Consider the following 20653-nt stretch of genomic DNA (forward strand, 5'->3'; position numbering starts at 1 on the left):
ATAAAACAACAACAACAAAAAAATACACGTGTAATGCTAAAAATAAAATAAAGTAAAATTAAATCAATTTATAAAATATAGGTGTAATGCTCTAAATAAAATAAAGCACACAAACACACACACATAAATAATGTCATAAAATGCCAACACAGTAAACAAGCTGATGTGCTGATGATCTTACTCACACACAACACAATTAGTACATTCAATTTTTCCATTTATTTTTAATTTTGTCTTTTTGTTATCTCTACCAATGCTGATGGCAACAGATAAATCACCCACAAAAATGCAGCAAGTACAAGGTGATAGAGTCATGTAGCATCTTAAATGCCAGTATTGAACACTAATGCACTGGACTTCCTGTCATACATCTCTGACAGCGCTCTGCTCACCCTCAATACTCGCCTTTGAATTATTCATGACAACATGAAAATGCCAACAAAGAGAAGATGCCACGTAAAGAGCTGCTCAGAACAACTTCTACTGAAAACATAAAGAAAACAAGCTGATTCCAGATCAGATTCCGGAGAAAGAGAAACCCATAACAAATAAAACTATGAAGTGTGAGTGTTTATTATGAATTCATAATTCATGCATTCATTATGAATGCATTCATTATAATGCAGTTAGAGATTAGTGTGTAAATGAATGAGAGCACGTTTACAACGGATATAATGCAAAACACGAACGGCCAAAATACAGATCAGACGCAGGTAAAACAATAAAACAATAACTAGTTTTCTAGAGCGCATGACTTGCTGTCCGCCCAAGTGTTTTATGGAAGTTTTAAGTCCAGTTTTATTTTTACACATCGTCATATTACAATCTGACCCTTCAAAGCTAACACAAACCAATCATTTCTTAAAGGAGAAGTCCACTTCTAAAACAAAGATTCACATAATGTACTCACCCCCTTGTCATCCAAGATGTTCATGTCTTTCTTTCTTCAGTCGTAAAGAAATTATGTTTTTTGAGGAAAACATTTCAGCATTTTTCTCCATCGGTGCCCCGATTTTGAACTTCCAAAATGCAGTTTAAATGCGGCTTCAAACGATCCCAGATGAGGTTGTAAACAATCCCAGTGGAGGAAGAAGGGTCTTATCTAGTGAAACGATCGGTTATTTTTAAAAAAAATACAATTTAAATACTTTTTTTTTTTTTTTATCTCAAATGCCCGTTTTGTCTTTCTCTCCCTGAACTCTGTGTATTCTGACTCAAGACAGTTAGGGTATGTCTAAAAACGCCAATCGTATTTTCAACTTCAAAAATCATTTCAAAATCATCCTACATCGCTGCAGAAGTACCGACACAGTGTTTGCAAAGTGAACATGCAAAGAAGATCAAACACCCTTAACAAAAAAGCTAAAACAACGATATAGGACGATTTTGAAGTTGAGGGAGAACATGAGATGGGAGTTTTTCGACATACACTAACCGTCATGAACCGGAACAAAAACAGTCCAGGCAGAGTAAGACAAGACGAGCGTTTGCCATTAAAAAGTATATAAATTGTATTATTTTTATTCAAATAACCAATCGGTGCGCTAGAAAAGACCCTTCTTTCTCGGCTGGGATCGTTTACAACCGCATTTGGGATCGTTTGAAGCCGCATTTAAACTGCATTTTGTAAGTTCAAAATCAGGGCACCATATCAGTCCATTATATGGAGAAAAAAGCTGAAATGTTTTCCTCAAAAAACATAATTTCTTTACGTCTGAAGAAAGAAAGACATGAACATCTTGGATGACAAGGGAGTGAGTAACGTTAAATTATTTGTAAATAGTTGTTCTGGAACTTCTTCTTTAAAGCGTCACTCCACCCAAAATGAAAATTGTGTCTTTTAATCAATTACCCAAGTCGTTCCAAACCCGTAAAATCTTCGTTCATCTTCGGAACACAATTTAAGATATTTTGGATGAAAAGCGGGAGGTTTGAAACTGTCCCGTTGACTTCCATTTAAATACCACTGTCAAGACCCAGAAAAGTATGAAAGACGTCGTCAAAATAGTCCATCAGCCATCAGTGGTTCAACCATAATTTTACGAAGCTACAAAAATACTTTTTGTACGCAAAGAAAACAAAAACAACGACTTTATTCAACAATTCGTCTCCTCCGCGTCACCATCGCGCCATTTTGGATAGTATCGTCTGTACGCAAACAGCGTAGGCTGTTCTCCGTCAGCTGCATCACGCGGATACGCTGTTTTCGGTTGAATCAAAGTGTAAATAAACGGAGAAAACGTACGCTGTTTGCGTACAGGGGATGTTATCCAAAATGGCGCTAAGGTGATGCAGATGAGAGGAATTGTTGGATAAAGTCATTATTTTTATTTTCTAAGCATACAACTGATGGCAGATGGACTATTTTGACGATGCCTTTCTTACTTTTTTGGGTCTTGACAGTGGTATTTAATGTTACCTGGCAGTCAAAATCCTCCTGGCTTTTATCCAAAATATCTTAAATTGTGTTCCGAAGTCGAACGAAGCGTTTACGGGTTTGGGACGGCATGGGGGTAAGTGATTAATGACAAATTTTTCATTTTGGGGTGGAGTAACCCTTTAAGCTTCTTCGAGTCTATTCATTCCCCCAACCATGACAATACAATTATTTAAGACTGAACAATCTTGAGTCTAAGGCTGCTGTGTTGTCAGAAACACATTGAAGCGACATTATTATTTTCTGCTGGCTACAATTAAATAAGTTAATCTCCTAAACCATATGCTGCTCATGGAGGTTCAGGTTTTCTTCTTGCCTTTCTTAGGAGCCGTGTATGAGGAAGTGTGATGCTCTTTTCTGTCGTATTTGTCGTGACCTTCCCTGTGGCACAATGAAAGAGACAGAAGACGCTAATTAATATTGTACGTACAGTATGTCAGAACACAGCGGATTTCACTCGGCAAGATCTCATGGAAAAAACCCAGTGAATGATTCCTGAATGAGCTGAGATTCAGACTAAGGTTCAACTGAGAGTCAAAAGATTAAATCTGACATAACTGAAATCTGAAAAATCTATTTAGAATGGAGTCATAAGCATTATGACTTGTATACATAAGCATTATAAGTATTTAGGTCATAACTTTGACTTTTTATCTGATAATTATGACTTTTATTTCATAATTATGACTTAGTAGGTTATCATTTTGACTTTATTTCACACAGTTATGACAATTTTAATTTATGTGATTTACCATAATCTTGATTTATCCATTATGTTGTCATAATTACAATTTGCCAACCTTTGATGTCATGATTTCAGCTTTTGAGGTCATTTATTTTATATCATAACTTCGGCTTTTTATACCATACTTATGACTTTTCGACTTTTTATTTAATAATTATGACTTGGCATGTCATAATTTTGACTTTATATTTCATAGTTATGACTTAATATATCATAATTTTGGATTTTTATACCATAATTATGGCCATTTATCTCATAATTATGACTTATTAATTAATAATTTTGACTTTATTTCATAATTATCACTTTTTAGGTCATAACTTTGACTTTTTATCCCTTAATTATGGCTATTTAGCTCATAATTATGACTTTGTATTTCATAATTTAAACTTCTTGACTTTTTGGGATAATTATATTATATTTGTATCTGATATTCAGCTTCATCCGATAATTATGACTTAGCATCTCATTATTTAAATTTATTATCTTATAATTATGACAGTATATTGTAATTGTGACTTTTTGTCATAATTACAACTTTTCAACATAACTGTGAATTTTTAGATCATAACTTTGACTTTTTATACCATAATTATGGCCATTTATCTCATAATTATAATCTAGGAATTCATAATTATGACTTTTCGACTTTTTATTTAATAATTATGACTTAGTATGTCAATTTCAGCTTTTTATTTCATAATTATCACTTTTCAGGTCATTCCTTTGACTTTTTATATACACAATTAAAGCCATTTATCTCATAATTATGACTTATTAATGAATAATTTTGACTTTTTGTCATAATTATGACTTTTTTACTTTTTATTTAATAATTATTTTTAGCATGTCATCATTTCGACTTTTTATTTCATAATTATCACTTCTTAGGTCATAACTTTGACTTTTTATCCCTTAATTATGGCTATTTAGCTCATAATTATGACTTTGTATTTCATAATTTAAACTTCTTGACTTTTCTGGGATAATTATATTATATTTGTAACTGATATTCAGCTTCATCCGATAATTATGACTTAACATCTCATTTTTTCAACATAATTCTGAATTTTTAGATCATAACTTTGACTTTTTATACCATAATTATGGCCATTTATCTCATAATTATGACTTAATTATGACAAAATTATTAATTATTATTACTTTTAAACTTTTTATTTGATAATTATGACTTATCTCATAATTACAACTTAGTATGTCATCATTTTGACTTTTTATTTCATAATGATCGTATTCAAATTCATCTGAGAATTATGACTTAGTATCTCATAATTTTAATGTTTTATCTCATAATGATCATAATCATTTTGACTTGTCATAATTTTGACTTTTTATTTGATAATTATGACTTAGCATGTCATAATTTCGACTTTATATTTCATAGTTATGACTTATTATATCATAATTTTGACTTTTTAATACCACAGTTATAGCCATTTATCTTATAATTATGACCTTGTAATTAATAATTTGACTTTCTGTCATAATTATGACTTTTCAACTTTTTAATTTGACTTTTTATTTCATAATTATCACTTTTCAGGTCATAACTTTGACTTTTCATACCATAATTATGGCCATTTATCTCATAATTATGACTTAATACTTAATAATTTTGACTTTTTCGTCATAATTATTACTTTTCAACTTTTTATTTGATAACTATGACTTAGCATGTCATAATTTCAACTTTATATGTCATAGTTATGACTTCGTATATCATAACTTTGACATTTTATACCATTGTTATGGCCATTTATCTCATAATTACAATCTAATAATTCATAATTATGACTTCTTATCTCATAATTATGACTTACCGTTTCATAATTTAAACTTTGTGACTTTTCTGGCATAATTTTAACTTTGTATCTCATATTCAATTGTTAATTATGACTTAGTATCTCATAATTACATTTTTATCTCATAATTATGACAGTATATCATAATTCTGACTTTTCAGATCATAACTTTCACTTCTTATACCATAATTATGGCCATTTATCTCATAATCATGACTTAGTAACGAATAATTTGGACTTTTTGTCATAATTATGATTTTAACATTTTTATTTGATTTATTATGACTTTTTGCTTCATAATTATGACTTAGTATGTCATAATTTAAACTTATTTCATAATTATCATTTTTTAGGTTATAATTTCAACTTTTTATCCCATGATTATGGCTATTTATCTCATAATTATGACCTAGCATTTTATAATTTCAATTTTTTGTCATAATTATGACTTTACCTAATATTTAAATTCATCTGATAATTATAACTTAGTATCTCATAATTTCAGTGTTTTTTCCTCATAATTATGATTCAGTATTTCATAATTCTGACTTATTTTTTCATCTTTTCATCCTATAATAATGGCTATTATGGCTCATAATTATGATTTCAGAATTGTACTAGTACTAGTGATGCTCATCTTAGTAACCACTACTAAAAACAACATGAGAATTGAGTACCTAAAGCAGCGTGCGCAGTACAGATCCCGCTCACACGTGTGGCAGCGAATGGTGGCGTTCTGATTACAGATGCAGCACCACGGCAGCTCTTCATCATCGTCCCCATCACTATCTTCATCATTTAAGCGCCGAATCTGTGAGACAGCAGCTGCTGGCTTTGATTTAGACCGCGGCGCTGAGAGCTTGAACACAAAGGAATAAATAAAGCACAATTCAGAAGAAGTTTATTTTGTTGAAGACACACACTGGCCGTCGTTAGCATGTGTTTGTGTGATGCACATGTGAAGGGTTGTTACCGGTTTCCTGCTGGACGCGTCTTTCTCTCTGTTCATTGGGCCGCTGAGCTCTGGTGGGATGTTGTAGCCGCTGGCCTCATCTATAGCTGCTTCCTCTGATAACTGAATGAGTGACACAAAAAACACACACAGGGTGCCTTCAAATGGAGCTCTGATGGATCTGTCTAAATAGTGACCTCTGGTGGTTGTGATGGGAAGCGCCACAGCCCAAAATAAGTTATAATAGGCTAACCTACACTACCATAGTCATGATTTAGTGTTTCACATCAACTTTTCTTGTCATTATGATTTAATGTCATAATTATTTTTTCTTTCATATCATAATTATGACTATTTATCTCATAGTTATTTCATAACTTTGACTTTTCATGTCATAATGATGATTTAATGTTATAATTGTCTATTTTTATGTCATAATTAAGACTATTTATATTACAGTTGACTTAGTATTTCATAATTTTGAGTTTTTATGTCATAATGTTGACTATCTCATAATCACATTTTTTACTTTTATTTCATAATTATGATTTTGTATGTTTGAATTATTTACGTAATTTTGTGTTGTGTTGTGTTGTTATGTAATAATGTTGAGTATTTATCTCATAGTTATGACTTGGTATGTCCATTTGTACTTTTATATCATAATTATGACTACTTATCTAGTAGTTAACTTAGTATTTCATAATTTCAACTATCTATCTCAGAATTCTGACATAGTATGTCATAATACCTCATTTTTAGGCCATAATTAGGACTATTTATATTATAGTTGACTTAGTCTTATTTCATAAATTTGACTATTTATCTCATAGTTATGACTTGGTATGTAAATTTTAACTTTTATATTATAATTATGACTACTTATCTCGTTGTTGACTTACTAAGTCAGAATTATGAGCTAGAAAGTCGAAATTCTGACATACTATGTCATAATACCTTATTTTTACGCCATAATTATGACTATTTATCTCATAGTTGACTTAGTATTTCATAAATTTGACTTAATATATTATAACTGTTTATTTTTATACCATAATTAGGACTATTTATATTATAGTTGACTTAGTATTTCATAATGTTGAGTTATTATGTCATAATGTTGACTATTTATCTCATAGTTATGACTTGGTATGTAATTTTTTACTTTTATATCATAATTATGACTACTTATCTTGTAGCTGACTTTATGTCAGAATTTCGACTTTCTATCTCATAATTATGACTTAGTATGTCATAATACTTAATTTTTACACCATAATTATGACTATTTATCTCATAGCTGACTTAGTATTTCATAATTTTTGACTCTATGCTGTAATTGTTTATTTTTTTTGTCACAATTAGGACTATTTATATTATAAATTATTATTTATATTTTTACACCATAATTATGACTATTTATCTCAAAGTTATGACTTATTATGTCAATTTTTACTTTTATATCATAATTATGACTATTTATTTCATAGTGGGCTTAATATTTTTTTTATTTCATAAATTTAATATAATTATTTATTTTTATGTCATAATTATGACTATTTATATTATAGTTGACTTAGTATTCATAATTGTGAGTTTTTATGTCATAATGTTGATCTCATAATTATGACTTAGTAGTCAATTTTTTACTTTTATGCCATAATTATGATTTTGTATGTTGTTATTATTTACCTTTATGTCATAATTATGACTTTGGATGTCTTAATTTAACTTTTATGTCATAATTATTACTACTGATCTCACATACTTAGTATGTGATATTTTCATCACTCATCAATCTCATTGTTATGATTTAGTATGTTGAATTTTACCCCATAATTATGACCATTTATATTATACTTGACTTAGCATTTCATAAATTTGACTTAATATGTTATAATTGTCTATTTTTATGTTATAATTAAGACTATTTATATTATAGTTGACTTAGTATTTCATAAATTTGACTCAATATATATTATTATTGTTTATTTTTATGCCATAATTATGGCTATTTATCTCGTAGTTGACTTAGTATTTCATAATTTTTGACTTGATGCTTTAATTGTTTATTTTTATGTCACAATTAGGAATATTTACATTATTTATCTCATAAATTATGACTTACTATGTCATAATATCTCATTTTTACAACATAATAATAACTATTTATCTAATAGTCGACTTAGTATTTCATAATTTTGACTTGATGTTATACTTTTTCATTTTTATTTCATAATTAGAATTATTAGATTTATATATATCGTTGACTTAATATTTCATAAATTTGAGTTATGTCATAATGTTGACCATTTATCTCATAGTTATGACTTAATATGTCAATTTTTACTTTTATCCATAATAATGACTATTTATCTCATAGTTGACTTAGTATTTCATAAATTTGACTTAATATAATTGTTTATTTTTATGTCATAATTATGACTATTTATATTATAGTTGACTTAGTATTCATAATTGTGAGTTTTTATGTCATAATGTTGACTATTTATCTCATAATTATGACCTAGTAGTGAATTTTTTTACTTTTATGTCATAATTATGACTGAGGATGTATTTTATGTCATAAGTATTACTACTGATCTCATAATTGACTTAGTATGTGATATTTTCATCACTCAATCTCATTTTTATGATTTAGTATGTTGAATTTTACCCCATAATTATGACCATTTATATTATTCTTGACTTAGTATTTCATAATTGTGACTGAATATGTTATAACTGTCTATTTTTATGCCATAATTAGGACTATTTATATTATAGTTGACATAGTATTTCATAATAGAGTTTTTATGTCATAATGTTGACTCATATCATGATCTCATAATTATGACTTAGTAGTCAATTTCTTACTTTAATTTCATAATTATGATTTTGTATGTTTGAATTATTTACTTTTATGACATAATTAGGATGTCTTTTTTTATTTTTTACTTCTATGTCATAATTATTACTATTGACCTCATAATTGAATTTTATCCTTTGGTATCTCATAATTTTGACATTATTTCACAATTTTGACATTTTTATCTTAAAGTATGTTAGAGTCATGTAGTGACAAATGAAAACTCTTCTATTTGAGTTTCTAGCTCTGCTAAATCTGGACATTAAAAAATTGCAATTCATACATACTTGTCTGCACATTTACTGCTCAAGATCAAAAGGTTTTCAAGATCAGGAGACAATTTATAAATTGAGTTCAGTGCGTCCAAACGTTTGACTGGTAATATATTTTCATTTCCGCAATGACTTACTGCACAATGGTGTAAAGATGTCTTTTGTGATTTCTAGATGGATCCACAGACATCACAGACAAAGACTATTTGTAGGACGTCTTGTTTTGATATTATAAATATCACAGACCTGTTTCAGCACCCTGCTGATGGCCTCTTCCTCCGTCTCCTCATCACTGTCAGGCTGCTGGAAATCCGTCAGTCTGACTGAACAAACACAGAAACATTGCTGTATTATGCATCTACTTAAAGGCAACATGAAGCACACTCACAATGCATCTAACTACTATTATGTAACATTAATCTGAGAGAATATTCAGTGGAACAAAGGTTTATTTTTTATCTAGATTGGATAAAAACGTAATCAGAAAACTTAGGTCAAAGATGGAGAAAGTTATTAGATTTTGACTGTGAGGAAAACATGATTACTATTTTTTAGCACGCACAAATAAATCACTCACTTTTAGACTTTCCTTTAGACCAAGAACATGCATTTAGGCATAAAGTTGGCGTAAAATTAAAATTGAGACCATTTAGTTTTATGATGCATGTTACTTTTTGCAAATGATTTATTAAAAAATATATAATTTTTTCCCATTATATATTTTTAATGTCTTAAGATATATATATATATATATATATATATATATATATATAGAGAGAGAGAGAGAGAGAGAGAGAGAGAGAGAGAGAGAGATTTTTTTTTTTTTAACTTTTTTTCTTGTTCAGTAGTTATTTTGGACAAAAACACCAAGCAAAGACAACTTTAAGAAAGCAAACACCATAATTTTTTTGTCACAATTAGGACTATTTATATTATAAATTATTATTTATATATTTACACCATAATTATGACTATTTATCTCATAGTTATGACTTATTATGTCAATTTTTACTTTTATAACATAATTATGACTATTTATCTCATAGTGGGCTTAATATTTTTTTTATTTCATAATTTGATTTAATATAATTGTTTATTTTTATGTCATAATTATGACTATTTATATTATTGACTTAGTATTCAGAATTTTGAGTTTTTATGTCATAATGTTGATCTCATAATTATGACTTAGTAGTCAATTTTTTACTTTTATGTCATAATTATGACTTTGGATGTCTTAATTTAACTTTTATGTCATAATTATTACTACTGATCTCATACTCTGACACTCTGACTTAGTATGTGATATTTTCATCACTCATCAATCTCATTGTTATGATTTAGTATGTTGAATTTTATAAAGCAAACACCATAAAAAAAAAAATTGATTTCATGCTGACTTGCACTCAACCTAATGGATGATGATTACAGACCTGACATCCTTGCAATCTCATTCATTATATTTCTAGTTAATAATGTCAGACTTCAACCTGTGAGCGCTAAAGCTGGCCGGATGTGAATGTACCCTGCTCAGGATCCCGTCCCTGCAGTAAAGCCAGTCTCTTGGCCATTTCCAGCATCTGGTGCTGGTCGTGTTTGTCTTTCTTCAGCTCCTGCATGGCCTCCTCCAGCACACGACTCTTCTCCGCCTCCAGCTGTTTGACTGACATCTCTCCGTCATCCACGTTCTCATTTATGCCCCCGCCCTCTTGTTTATTAAGATCGTTTAACGGTCCGTCTGTATCTGAGAAATTCAGAGGATGTTGAGAAATATCATCATACTTTCCCCAATGCATTAATGCAAATGTGTTGCATTACAGTTTTTTTGGAATGTTATGTTTAAATATGCAAATTAGATATTAGACTCATTAAATATGCACATATATTTCCAGAAAAAAAAAAATTTAAACATTGTATTAAGCCAAGCTCAAAATTCTTTCGTGTTGACATAAAGATTTTTACAGAGGGGATTTTGGATTTCTTTTTTCTCACTTCACAAATCAGAAAATACTGTCAACAAACAGCAGAACAAAAAAAAATCACCATGTTTTAGGAATAAAAACAGGAACAATCCCCTAAAATGAGTTTAAGTTTCTTTATTTTATTTTATTTTATTTTTCAGTTAAAGTTATATTTCAAGTGAAAACGTTTTAGTTAAGTAAAATAACCCTAGCTATTACTTCTATTATTAGTTATATAATATGTATATAACTTATATAATATTTTAAGATAATTTTATTAAGATAATACTTTTTTTATTATTTCTGCTCAGCCACAGCATGAATGGGAAAAAACTGTAGCCCTTTAACAACATTATAAAGTAAAATTATAAATATGCCAAAATATTATTTGTAAAATATTTATGTTTTAGTCACATTATATTTTTTTCTACTCACTTTGGTAAAGAACTGTTAAATGTATTATTTACTTTGTTTGTTAAATGATTTTAATCTAATAATTATTCATTTTATTCAATTTTAATGTCATTTATTTTAATCCAATGTTAAATATTTAGTGTACATCTTATTTATATATAATAAATTATTATATATAATTATATATATAATTATTATAAAAATGTGTAATATGGTATTATGATATATATATATATATATATATATATATATATATATATATATATATATATATATATATATGATAATAAAATGTTATATGATATATGAACAAAACCCGACTGTAAAAACCTCAGAATATAGATAGGAATAAAATAAAACAAAATAAAATAAATTAAAAATAAAATGCTGATGAAGTGGAGGAAAAAAAAAAAAAAAAAAAAAAAAAAAAAAAAAAAAAAAACAGCCTATAAACATATAAATCGCAATTGAAATTTACAGATGCAATAGATGAAGTGCAATAAAATAAACACTTCAATTCCTATTTTGGATTCTTTCTTTTCCCATACTTTTGAATGAGCAAAACAGCCCAAAAACAATGATTTTGTTTGTAGTGTCTTGCCTTAACCACTGTAAAATCATCATAACATATGGATTTGTGATGCTTATTGCTTTATAAAACTGTTTAATGTTCACTGAACAATAAAACCGAGATGATTTATCATTTATCTTGTGCCCTGAAATCAACTTTAATATTCACTATGAAACTGCAATGCATGATTAACTGCAATTATTGATTATAAAACTAAATCAGGAGGATATTAAACATCACATCTGAAAATAAATTAGACAATCATAAATGGTGAAAGTACCCTCTGAAGATGCCTGCTGGTTATCAATAGCAACTTCCTCTGTCATCTGTGTGATCAAATCATTGGTCTGCTCTGTCTGAGTCCTGCCGTCGGGCGGCTGATGAACCTGCACACATTAAACATCCACATAAAAGCACATTGCTGTGTCATTCATGGAGAAATTGTTTCCAATAACATGTCAAGGTAAAGTTGATATTGTAATTACAGGCTGTGGGGCTTGAGAAGGCGACGGTCGTCCCTGTAAGGCAGCCAAACGCTCCTCCATGTCTTTGGCTGATGGCACGGGCTGAATCGGGGCTTTTAAGGCAGCGAGACGAGACTCCAGCTCCTTCTCTGACGGTATTGACTCTGATAGGACAAAGAGACACACATCAGGTCAACTTTTAGCAACTTTTAAATGTGCTATACTATATACATTTATTAGTATTATCATTAGATTAATATGTTTATAATATTGCTAAATAAAGTTTTACCAGTGTTATTTTAGTATCACTGACATTCTGTTTTTATTAGTTTTTAAATTATATTTTATTTCTGTGTTCATTTTAATGAAAGTTTTAGTCATTTTTTTTATTTTTCATAATCATATCTATATAGTTATTAAAATGTAATTTTTATTTTTTAAAAATTGAATGTTTATTATTTTTTATTTAGTTATATTATATAATATTTATACCATTTTTAATAATTTGTTATCAATTTAAACTAATTGAAAATGAGAAATGTAGCTGAAATAAAATAAGTTTAAGTTTCTTTTTACTGCATTTTATTTCAGTTAAATTCATTTTATTTCAAATAATTTTTTTTAAACTATAATTACCATTGCTATTACTATTATTGTTATTATTGAATATAATTATAATTTTTTTTAAGATAATAATTTTATAAAAATAATATTTCTGCTTAGCCAAAGCGTGAAGGGGAAAAACTGTAGCCAGTAAAAAAAAAAAAAGAAATTGTAAATTAATATTATAAATATAATTTGGAAAATACTTCATTCGATATTTCAATACTTCAAAATTCATTTACATTATTATATTTATAGTCTTATTTTATTTTATTTTTAATTATTTATTTATTTACTTCAATCAGTTTTTTTCTATTTATTTATTTTTCTAATTAATTAATTAATATTAAACATATAATTTAACATTTATTTATATATTTTTTACACTGCATTATTGCATTCTTTAATGTAAAAATAAAACATTGAGCCTTTGAGGAATCACCTCTACAGGAATATGGTTTAAAGATAATTTACACAAAATAAAAAACATCATCTCTGGTTCTCAGATATCTTGAATGCAACTGCACATCAAGCAATATGTCTCAAAATGTTTCCAAGCAGCTGAAAATAAAGATGTTAATGTTTATAATATCTTAATATCTTCATGCATCTTAATTGCATTTGGCAGATTAGAGCTGGATGATTATATAGTTCACATTTTATGACCTATAAACATTTAAGCAGATAAAATTTGCTATATAGTCTATCTATGCATGCAGATAAAATTTGATTTAGTTGTATAGTTTACACTGAGCAAAGACATAAACAATCAAGCCCTTACTTGGCTTGGTTTCCTCTTTCAGCTTGTTGAGTCGTTCTGCGATGATCTGGTCCTCTTTACTGAGTCCTCTGGTTGAAACCAGACTCACACTGCTGCTTTTTCCTCCTGCAGGTCTGGAAGGCTGATTCTGCTGAGCTTGTTTGGCTTCAAGAGCAGCAACTCGCCTGTAAGACGCCACAAAATTAGTTGTATTCCACCGGCATATAGATGTATTTTACATGTGATGCTTAAGAGGTTCTTACTTTTTGTAGTTTTCAGGTGGGGACCATCTACCAGCATCATTCTGGTTGCCTGAACTGCACAAAAACACCAGTCAGTTGTGCATTAATAAATATAAACTCAGAATATAAACTGTGTTTGCCTTCCAGACCTTGTTAGGTTTCCAAAACACTGTTTGCAGACTTTCTGCTGGCTATTTCCATATTTTGGCACCACGGCATTGAATGTCAGACACCCAGAGCAGAAAGAATGACCACAGCTTTTACAACCCAACTGAAAGAACACAAAACCGAGTCAAACGCTTTCATTTGAAGTATGTGGTGAAATAACCTGCATTTATATCCGCTAACCTCTTTTCTGAAGAGACTGAACTTCGATGCACAGCCATAACAGCGATTATCCATAATGAGCTTCTTCAGGGAAACACAAAAACAGATCTGGCTTTGCCAGTGTGACACTTTAAATGCTCAAGACAGTAAGAATTAAAAGCATACATTTAGTCTGATGCACTCTATCAATGACGCTTCCCTTGAATCAGAGCATGTAAACACAGGAAGCGCTATGAGAACTGGGATCTGGGAAATGTAGTTTTCTCACTTGCAGCAATGAAAACTACAGAAGTTTAAAAAAATCATCAATATATGCGGAATAGTGTAAAAGACATTAGGCATTAGAGTAGTTTCCTAAAATTACCTTAAGATCAATCATGAATGGAAGATTTAAAAGTATTTACGTTGAAACGTTCAAGAAAAACTCGTTTTCCCAGCATGCAACATGACGGCCTTGCGCATTGTCAGAATTTATAACGTACAAAAATAACGGTCAAAAATAATATCGCTATTATAACATATTAGAAATATAAACACTTGTGTGTTTTTTAAACAATAATTATAATAATAGCCTGTTGTTATTTTAGAGAAGCTCTGAATGGCTGTCGCGTGGTCACGTGAACGGTTCGCCCAATCAGAATCACTTTGGCGCGCTTCCGGTTTTTGTTCAAATCTCTTTTGCTCCGTCAACGTGAACACGAAGAGACACAAGCTTACAAAATCAAGAAATATATCAAATATTTGGGCATTTTTGCTTTGTAAACAAGCGTGGATTGAAGAAGAGAAACATATAAAGGAGATTTCTGGTGGGGAAATGTAAGTTCTATTATTTTTCTGTCCTGCACAGATGTGTTTTGTGTTGCAGACAGACTTAGCTGTGTGTAACTTAGCATCACATGATCACATGTGTTTATTGTCTCTTTTAGTGTGTTTTTCCATTATTTACTGCTTTGTCTCTTCAGGAGCTTTGATTAGATGCTTTTTTAGGACATTGTACTTACCATGGAGTACCTTACCATGCATGATCATATGTATGTATCTGTTATTGTTCTTCCAGATCAGATCTCCAGCCATGGCAGAGTGTGATGCCGAATGGGAGTTGTGTAAAGAAAATATCCAGCCTTTAAGGCAAGGCCGTTCTGTATCGGCCCTGCACCAGGCTCTGTGTCAGCAGCAGGAGGGAAACCACACAGCCCTCAATCAACAAAAACAGTGAGTGATGTTTTAATAAAACTACAGGTGCTGGTCATATAATTAGAATATCTTCAAAAAGTTGATTTATTTCACTAATTCCATTCAAGAAGTGAAACTTGTATAATGTATACATTCATTCCACACAGACTGATGTATTTCAAGTGTTTATTTCTTTTCATTTTGATGATTATAACTGACAGCTAATGAAAACCCCAAATTCAGTATCTCAGAAAATTAGAATATTACTTAAGACCAATACAAAGAAAGGATTTTTAGAAATCTTGGCCAACTGAAAAGTATGAGCATGTACAGCACTCAATACTTAGTTGGGGCTTCTTTTGCCTGAATTACTGCAGCAATGCGGTGTGGCGTGGAGTCGATCAGTCTGTGGCACTGCTCAGGTGTTATGAGAGCACAGGTTGCTCTGATAGTGGCCTTCAGCTCTTCTGCATTGTTGGGTCTGGCATATCGCATCTTCCTCTTCACAATACCCCACAGATTTTCTATGGGGTTAAGGTCAGGCGAGTTTGCTGGCCAATTAAGAACAGGGATACCATTGTCCTTAAACCAGGTACTGGTAGCTTTGGCACTGTGTGCAGGTGCCAAGTCCTGTTGGAAAATGAAATCTGCATCTCCATAAAGGTTGTCAGCAGCAGGAAGCACGAAGTGCTCTAAAACGTCCTGGTATACAGCTGCGTTGACCTTGGACCTCAGAAAACACAGCACCCCAAACCATCACTGACTGTGGAAACTTTACACTGGACCTCAAGCAACGTGGATTCTGTGCCTCTCCTCTCTTCCTCCAGACTCTGGGACCCTGATTTCCAAAGGAAATGCAAAATTTACTTTCATCAGAGAACATAACTTTGGACCACTCAGCAGCAGTCCAGTCCTTTTTGTCTTTAGCCCAGGCGAGACGCTTCTGACGCCGTCTGTTGTTCAAGAGTGGCTTGACACAAGGAATGCGACAGCTGAAACCCATGTCTTGCAGACGTCTGTGCGTAGCGGTTCTTGAAGCACTGACTCCAGCTGCAGTCCACTCTTTGTGAATTTTTGAATGGTTTTGTTTCACAATTCTCTCCAGGGTGCGGTTATCCCTATTGCTTGTACACTTTTTTTTCTACCACATCTTTTCCTTCCCTTCGCCTCTCTATTAATGTGCTTGGACATGGAGCTCTGTGAACAGCCAGCCTCTTTTGCAATGACCTTTTGTGTCTTGCCCTCCTCGTGCAAGGTGTCAATGGTCGTCTTTTGGACAACTGTCAAATCAGCAGTCTTCCCCATGATTGTGTCGCCTACAGAACTAGACTAAGAGACCATTTAAAGGCCTTTGCAGGTGTTTTGAGTTCATTAGCTGATTAGAGTGTGGCACCAGGTGTGTTCAATACTGAACCTTTTCACAATATTCTAATTTTCTGAGAGACTGTATTTGGGGTTTTCATTAGTTGTCAGTTATAATCATCAAAATGAAAAGAAATAAACACTTGAAATATATCAGTCTGTGTGGGATGAATGTATACATTATAGAAGTTTCACTTCTTGAATGGAATTAGTGAAATAAATCAACTTTTTGAAGATATTCTAATTATATGACCAGCACCTGTATAGACCTGTTCCAGAACAATTCATTAATACCATCTGTCTTTTTGTAGAGCGTTTGAGTCTGAGCTGCGGCTGTATGATGGAGACGATCCACTAGATGTTTGGGTCAGGTATGGATTAATATGATGACACATGCAATGCATGTTAACTTCTGACATGCAAAACATGCAAAATTCATCTTTTTTTAAATGCAGGTACATAAAATGGACAAAGCAGACATTTCCACAAGGTGGAAAGGAGAGTAATTTATCAGTGCTTCTTGAACGAACTGTTACGCGCTTTACAGCTGACAAGAAATATCACGATGACGTTCGCTACATTGAGCTCTGGATCGAGTTTGTAAGTCACAAACCTTCTAGATGAGTATTCAGATGGCATTACAGCGTTCTAAATGCATGTGTTTCTGTTTTCTTGCAGGCGGAGGGCTGTTCTGACCCGATGGACGTCTACCGTTACATGCAAGCTCAAGGAATCGGAACCATGCAAGCCGCTCTTTACATCGCCTGGTCTGAAGAGTACGAAAAGCGAGGAAATATAAAGATGGCTGACAGTGTCTTTCAGGACGGGCTCAAGTGTGGAGCAGAACCTGTTGAGAAACTACATGTGTTTCACAGGTTAGCAAGCTTCCAATACATTTTTGGATATTTAAAGACATTTTTCCTCAGTTTGAGTCTTTGAATAAAACACAGAAATGTTTAAAATGTCACGAAATGTGATCTGCAGAGCTTTGCAGGCACGAGCCTGCAGACAGATGATGTCATCCATGACAGATCAACAGGATGATGATGATGATGAAGATGTAGGACCTGCAGAGCCTCAGCGATCCTCGCTGGCTGAGCTCAAAGCCAAAGGGAAGAAAAAAGCCGTGGTTCCCATCAACCGAGTGAACGCTTCGGCTGGATGTGAGTAGAAGCTAAATTCTGTGTATAAAGTAGTAAAAACAGGTATGCGGTGCAATCAAAATGTTGTTTTCTGACACAGATGCTCGCGGGCTCCAGTTTAAACAGCCGCTGGGCCCCAAACAGAACGGTCGCCTCATGATTTTTGATGAGAATAAAGCTCCTGAAACTGAGCCGCAGGAGCCCAAATTTGAGATCTGGACGGCGCCGCCTATTGCCAGAGCTAAAGAAAACGAACAGAAAGCTGAGAAATGGACCAACGTGAAGGTACGAGTGTTGAGCTGTATGCTAATGTTACCCGTTTAACCAGTTACCAGACTAGTTTTGTGTCTGGAGGTGTTTGAAGGACAACGGAGGTTGTTATCTGACAGATCAACATCCATTATGTGCTAAATGTTGTTTGTTTGTAATTCCAGATGCCTCTGAAGTCCAGATCGGGCCTCAGTGTTGCTGTTCCACCTCCTAAACCCAGTTTCCAGCCGTTTGTGGAAGACGACGTCCAGCCTCCCGCTGTGTGAGTGTGATCAGAAGATTTGTGATATTATGCATGTCAAGTCTCTCAGCACATGGAAGATTGTTTTTGTTGCTTTATAATAACTAATGAAGGCAGTTTATTTACTGTAAAAATAAATAAATAAATAATTTATTATAAATAAGTAAAAACAACTAAAATAATTGTTTAATATTAATTTAAAATGTTTAATTTAGTTGAATTTCATTTTTAAAAAAAAGTACTATAACTAAATATTTTCCAAGTTTTATGTTAGACACATTTATAACACATTTTTCACAGTATAAATTTGGTCTTTTATATATTCTATATATACTTATATACTATGTTATACTAGATGTCTTTTAAACTTCAGGGTGAGTATCTAAAAGATTGAATTTTAATATATTTTGTATTTTGAATTGGTTTCTATTTTTATATAAATAATAATGAGAAATGTTGCCTTAACAACTAACTTTAATTTGAGAAATTTTTAATATTTTTAAATATTTGTTTTTTCAGTTACTGTTTATTTTATTTCAAGTAAATGGAAAAAGAAAATGGTTTTTAATGGTTTTAGTTTTAAAAACACCTGTGCCAGTTTTCTATTAGCATCACTGGTGTATTATGTTATTTATTTTATATATATATATATATATATATAGTTTTAATTAATATTTTGTAATTAGCTTTTATTTTTATAATTTGTTTGCATTTTATTTTTAAAGTTTTTAGTAATTTTGTTGTGTATTTTTTAGTTTGTTTACGTTTTTAATTTTTTAAAAATATACCTTTATATATATTAATATATATTAATTATTTCAGTTTTAGTTATTTTAGTACTTGAAATTATACTAAATAAACTTTTTTTTTTTTTTTTTTTTTTTTTTTTTTTTATGTCTGTATAGTTTTTGTTAATGTTTATTTCTGTTTTAGATATTTTCGAGTATAGGATGACCTTTGATTTCATGTTGACTTCAAATGATCACTAAATGTCTTCTGAAACTGAAGAGCACTAATGTGCACTGACATGTTTGGCTTTCAATGTACTCACCTCACTTCTGTAATTTTTTCCTCCAGGACTCCATGTAAAATCAACCCGGCGGTGAACTCGGTGCTGTCGGCCAGGAAGCCCTGCAGGCCGGAGCAGACGCCGCTGAAGATGCTGCAGGAGCGACAGCAGATGATGCAGCTCCAGACGCAGGAGGACGGGAAGATACGAGAGCAGAGCATGTACTGCAAAGAGCTGCTCGACAGCGGAGCCACAGAGTTCTCCTTCGAGGAGCTGCGGGCCGAGCGCTACCGACAGCAACAGGCTCGCAAACTACAGACCGGCAGCGGCGCCACAGACGACAGAAAACCTGTAGAATCCAATGCAAACTGAAGCGGACAGACAGGCTGCGTTTCAAACAGAGAGAGTGCTTTCTGTCTCTTGAAAAAGTTCAATGACTGAAAAGCTGTAGGTTGCTTACTAGCATTGAAACACTGTCATTATTTGTTGTAGATGTCTGTGTTTGTGTATAACTGTAAACTGTGCTTTTGTACATACTTTTATTTCTTTTGTATATACATACTTTTTGTAACACCACATTATTTTGAGGGTTTTTTTTATATTGCAAGAGTAGCATTTATGCATAGGCATTATTTTGTCATTTGTTTGTATGTGATAATGCTTCAATAAACGCAACAATTCCATATCAAACTGCTTTTGTACTTTGACTTCAGGAACGGCATTTGCATCTTACAGTGTTGTCACACACACTATCAGCAGAGTTTACTTGGAAGAAGATAAAGTAGTTTATTTACATAGACCTAAATGTAATTTGTAATCAAAACGAGATAAGAACACTAACGTGGCACATTTTAATCACACAAATGCTGTAGGTTTATTCGCTTAAGTGTAATATGCTATTTAATATGTATAGAATTTTTATTCATTTTTCTTTCATGTTTAGGTACTTAAACTAAATTAAATTGAGAAATGGTGCTTTGGCAAATAGTATACTTTTTTTTTCCATTCATTTCAAG

At 31.5% G+C, this 20653-nt stretch overlaps 2 protein-coding genes across 2 annotated transcripts; one reads left to right on the forward strand and one right to left on the reverse strand.

Annotated features, from left to right (window-relative positions):
* Positions 1-200: 200 nt before the first annotated feature.
* On the reverse strand, positions 201-14663 carry zfyve19 (zinc finger, FYVE domain containing 19). The gene is made up of 11 exons (XM_051133779.1): positions 14462-14663; positions 14263-14384; positions 14135-14188; positions 13893-14056; positions 12530-12672; positions 12325-12430; positions 10624-10842; positions 9345-9421; positions 5979-6080; positions 5683-5864; positions 201-2818 (listed from the first exon to the last, which is right to left on the reverse strand). The coding sequence occupies exons 1-11, from the start codon at positions 14513-14515 to the stop codon at positions 2737-2739; spliced, it is 1305 nt and encodes a 434-aa protein (XP_050989736.1). The 5' UTR covers positions 14516-14663; the 3' UTR covers positions 201-2736.
* A 454-nt stretch (positions 14664-15117) lies between these two features.
* bub1bb (BUB1 mitotic checkpoint serine/threonine kinase Bb) lies at positions 15118-20327 on the forward strand. Its single transcript, XM_051133778.1, has 9 exons — positions 15118-15256; positions 15498-15652; positions 17287-17346; positions 17431-17575; positions 17654-17850; positions 17960-18138; positions 18218-18402; positions 18552-18649; positions 19706-20327. The coding sequence occupies exons 2-9, from the start codon at positions 15513-15515 to the stop codon at positions 20007-20009; spliced, it is 1308 nt and encodes a 435-aa protein (XP_050989735.1). The 5' UTR covers positions 15118-15256; positions 15498-15512; the 3' UTR covers positions 20010-20327.
* The last annotated feature ends 326 nt before the right edge of the window (positions 20328-20653 follow it).

The sequence above is a fragment of the Labeo rohita genome, chromosome 17 (genome assembly GCF_022985175.1).
Source record: "Labeo rohita strain BAU-BD-2019 chromosome 17, IGBB_LRoh.1.0, whole genome shotgun sequence".
NCBI lineage: Eukaryota > Metazoa > Chordata > Actinopteri > Cypriniformes > Cyprinidae > Labeo > Labeo rohita.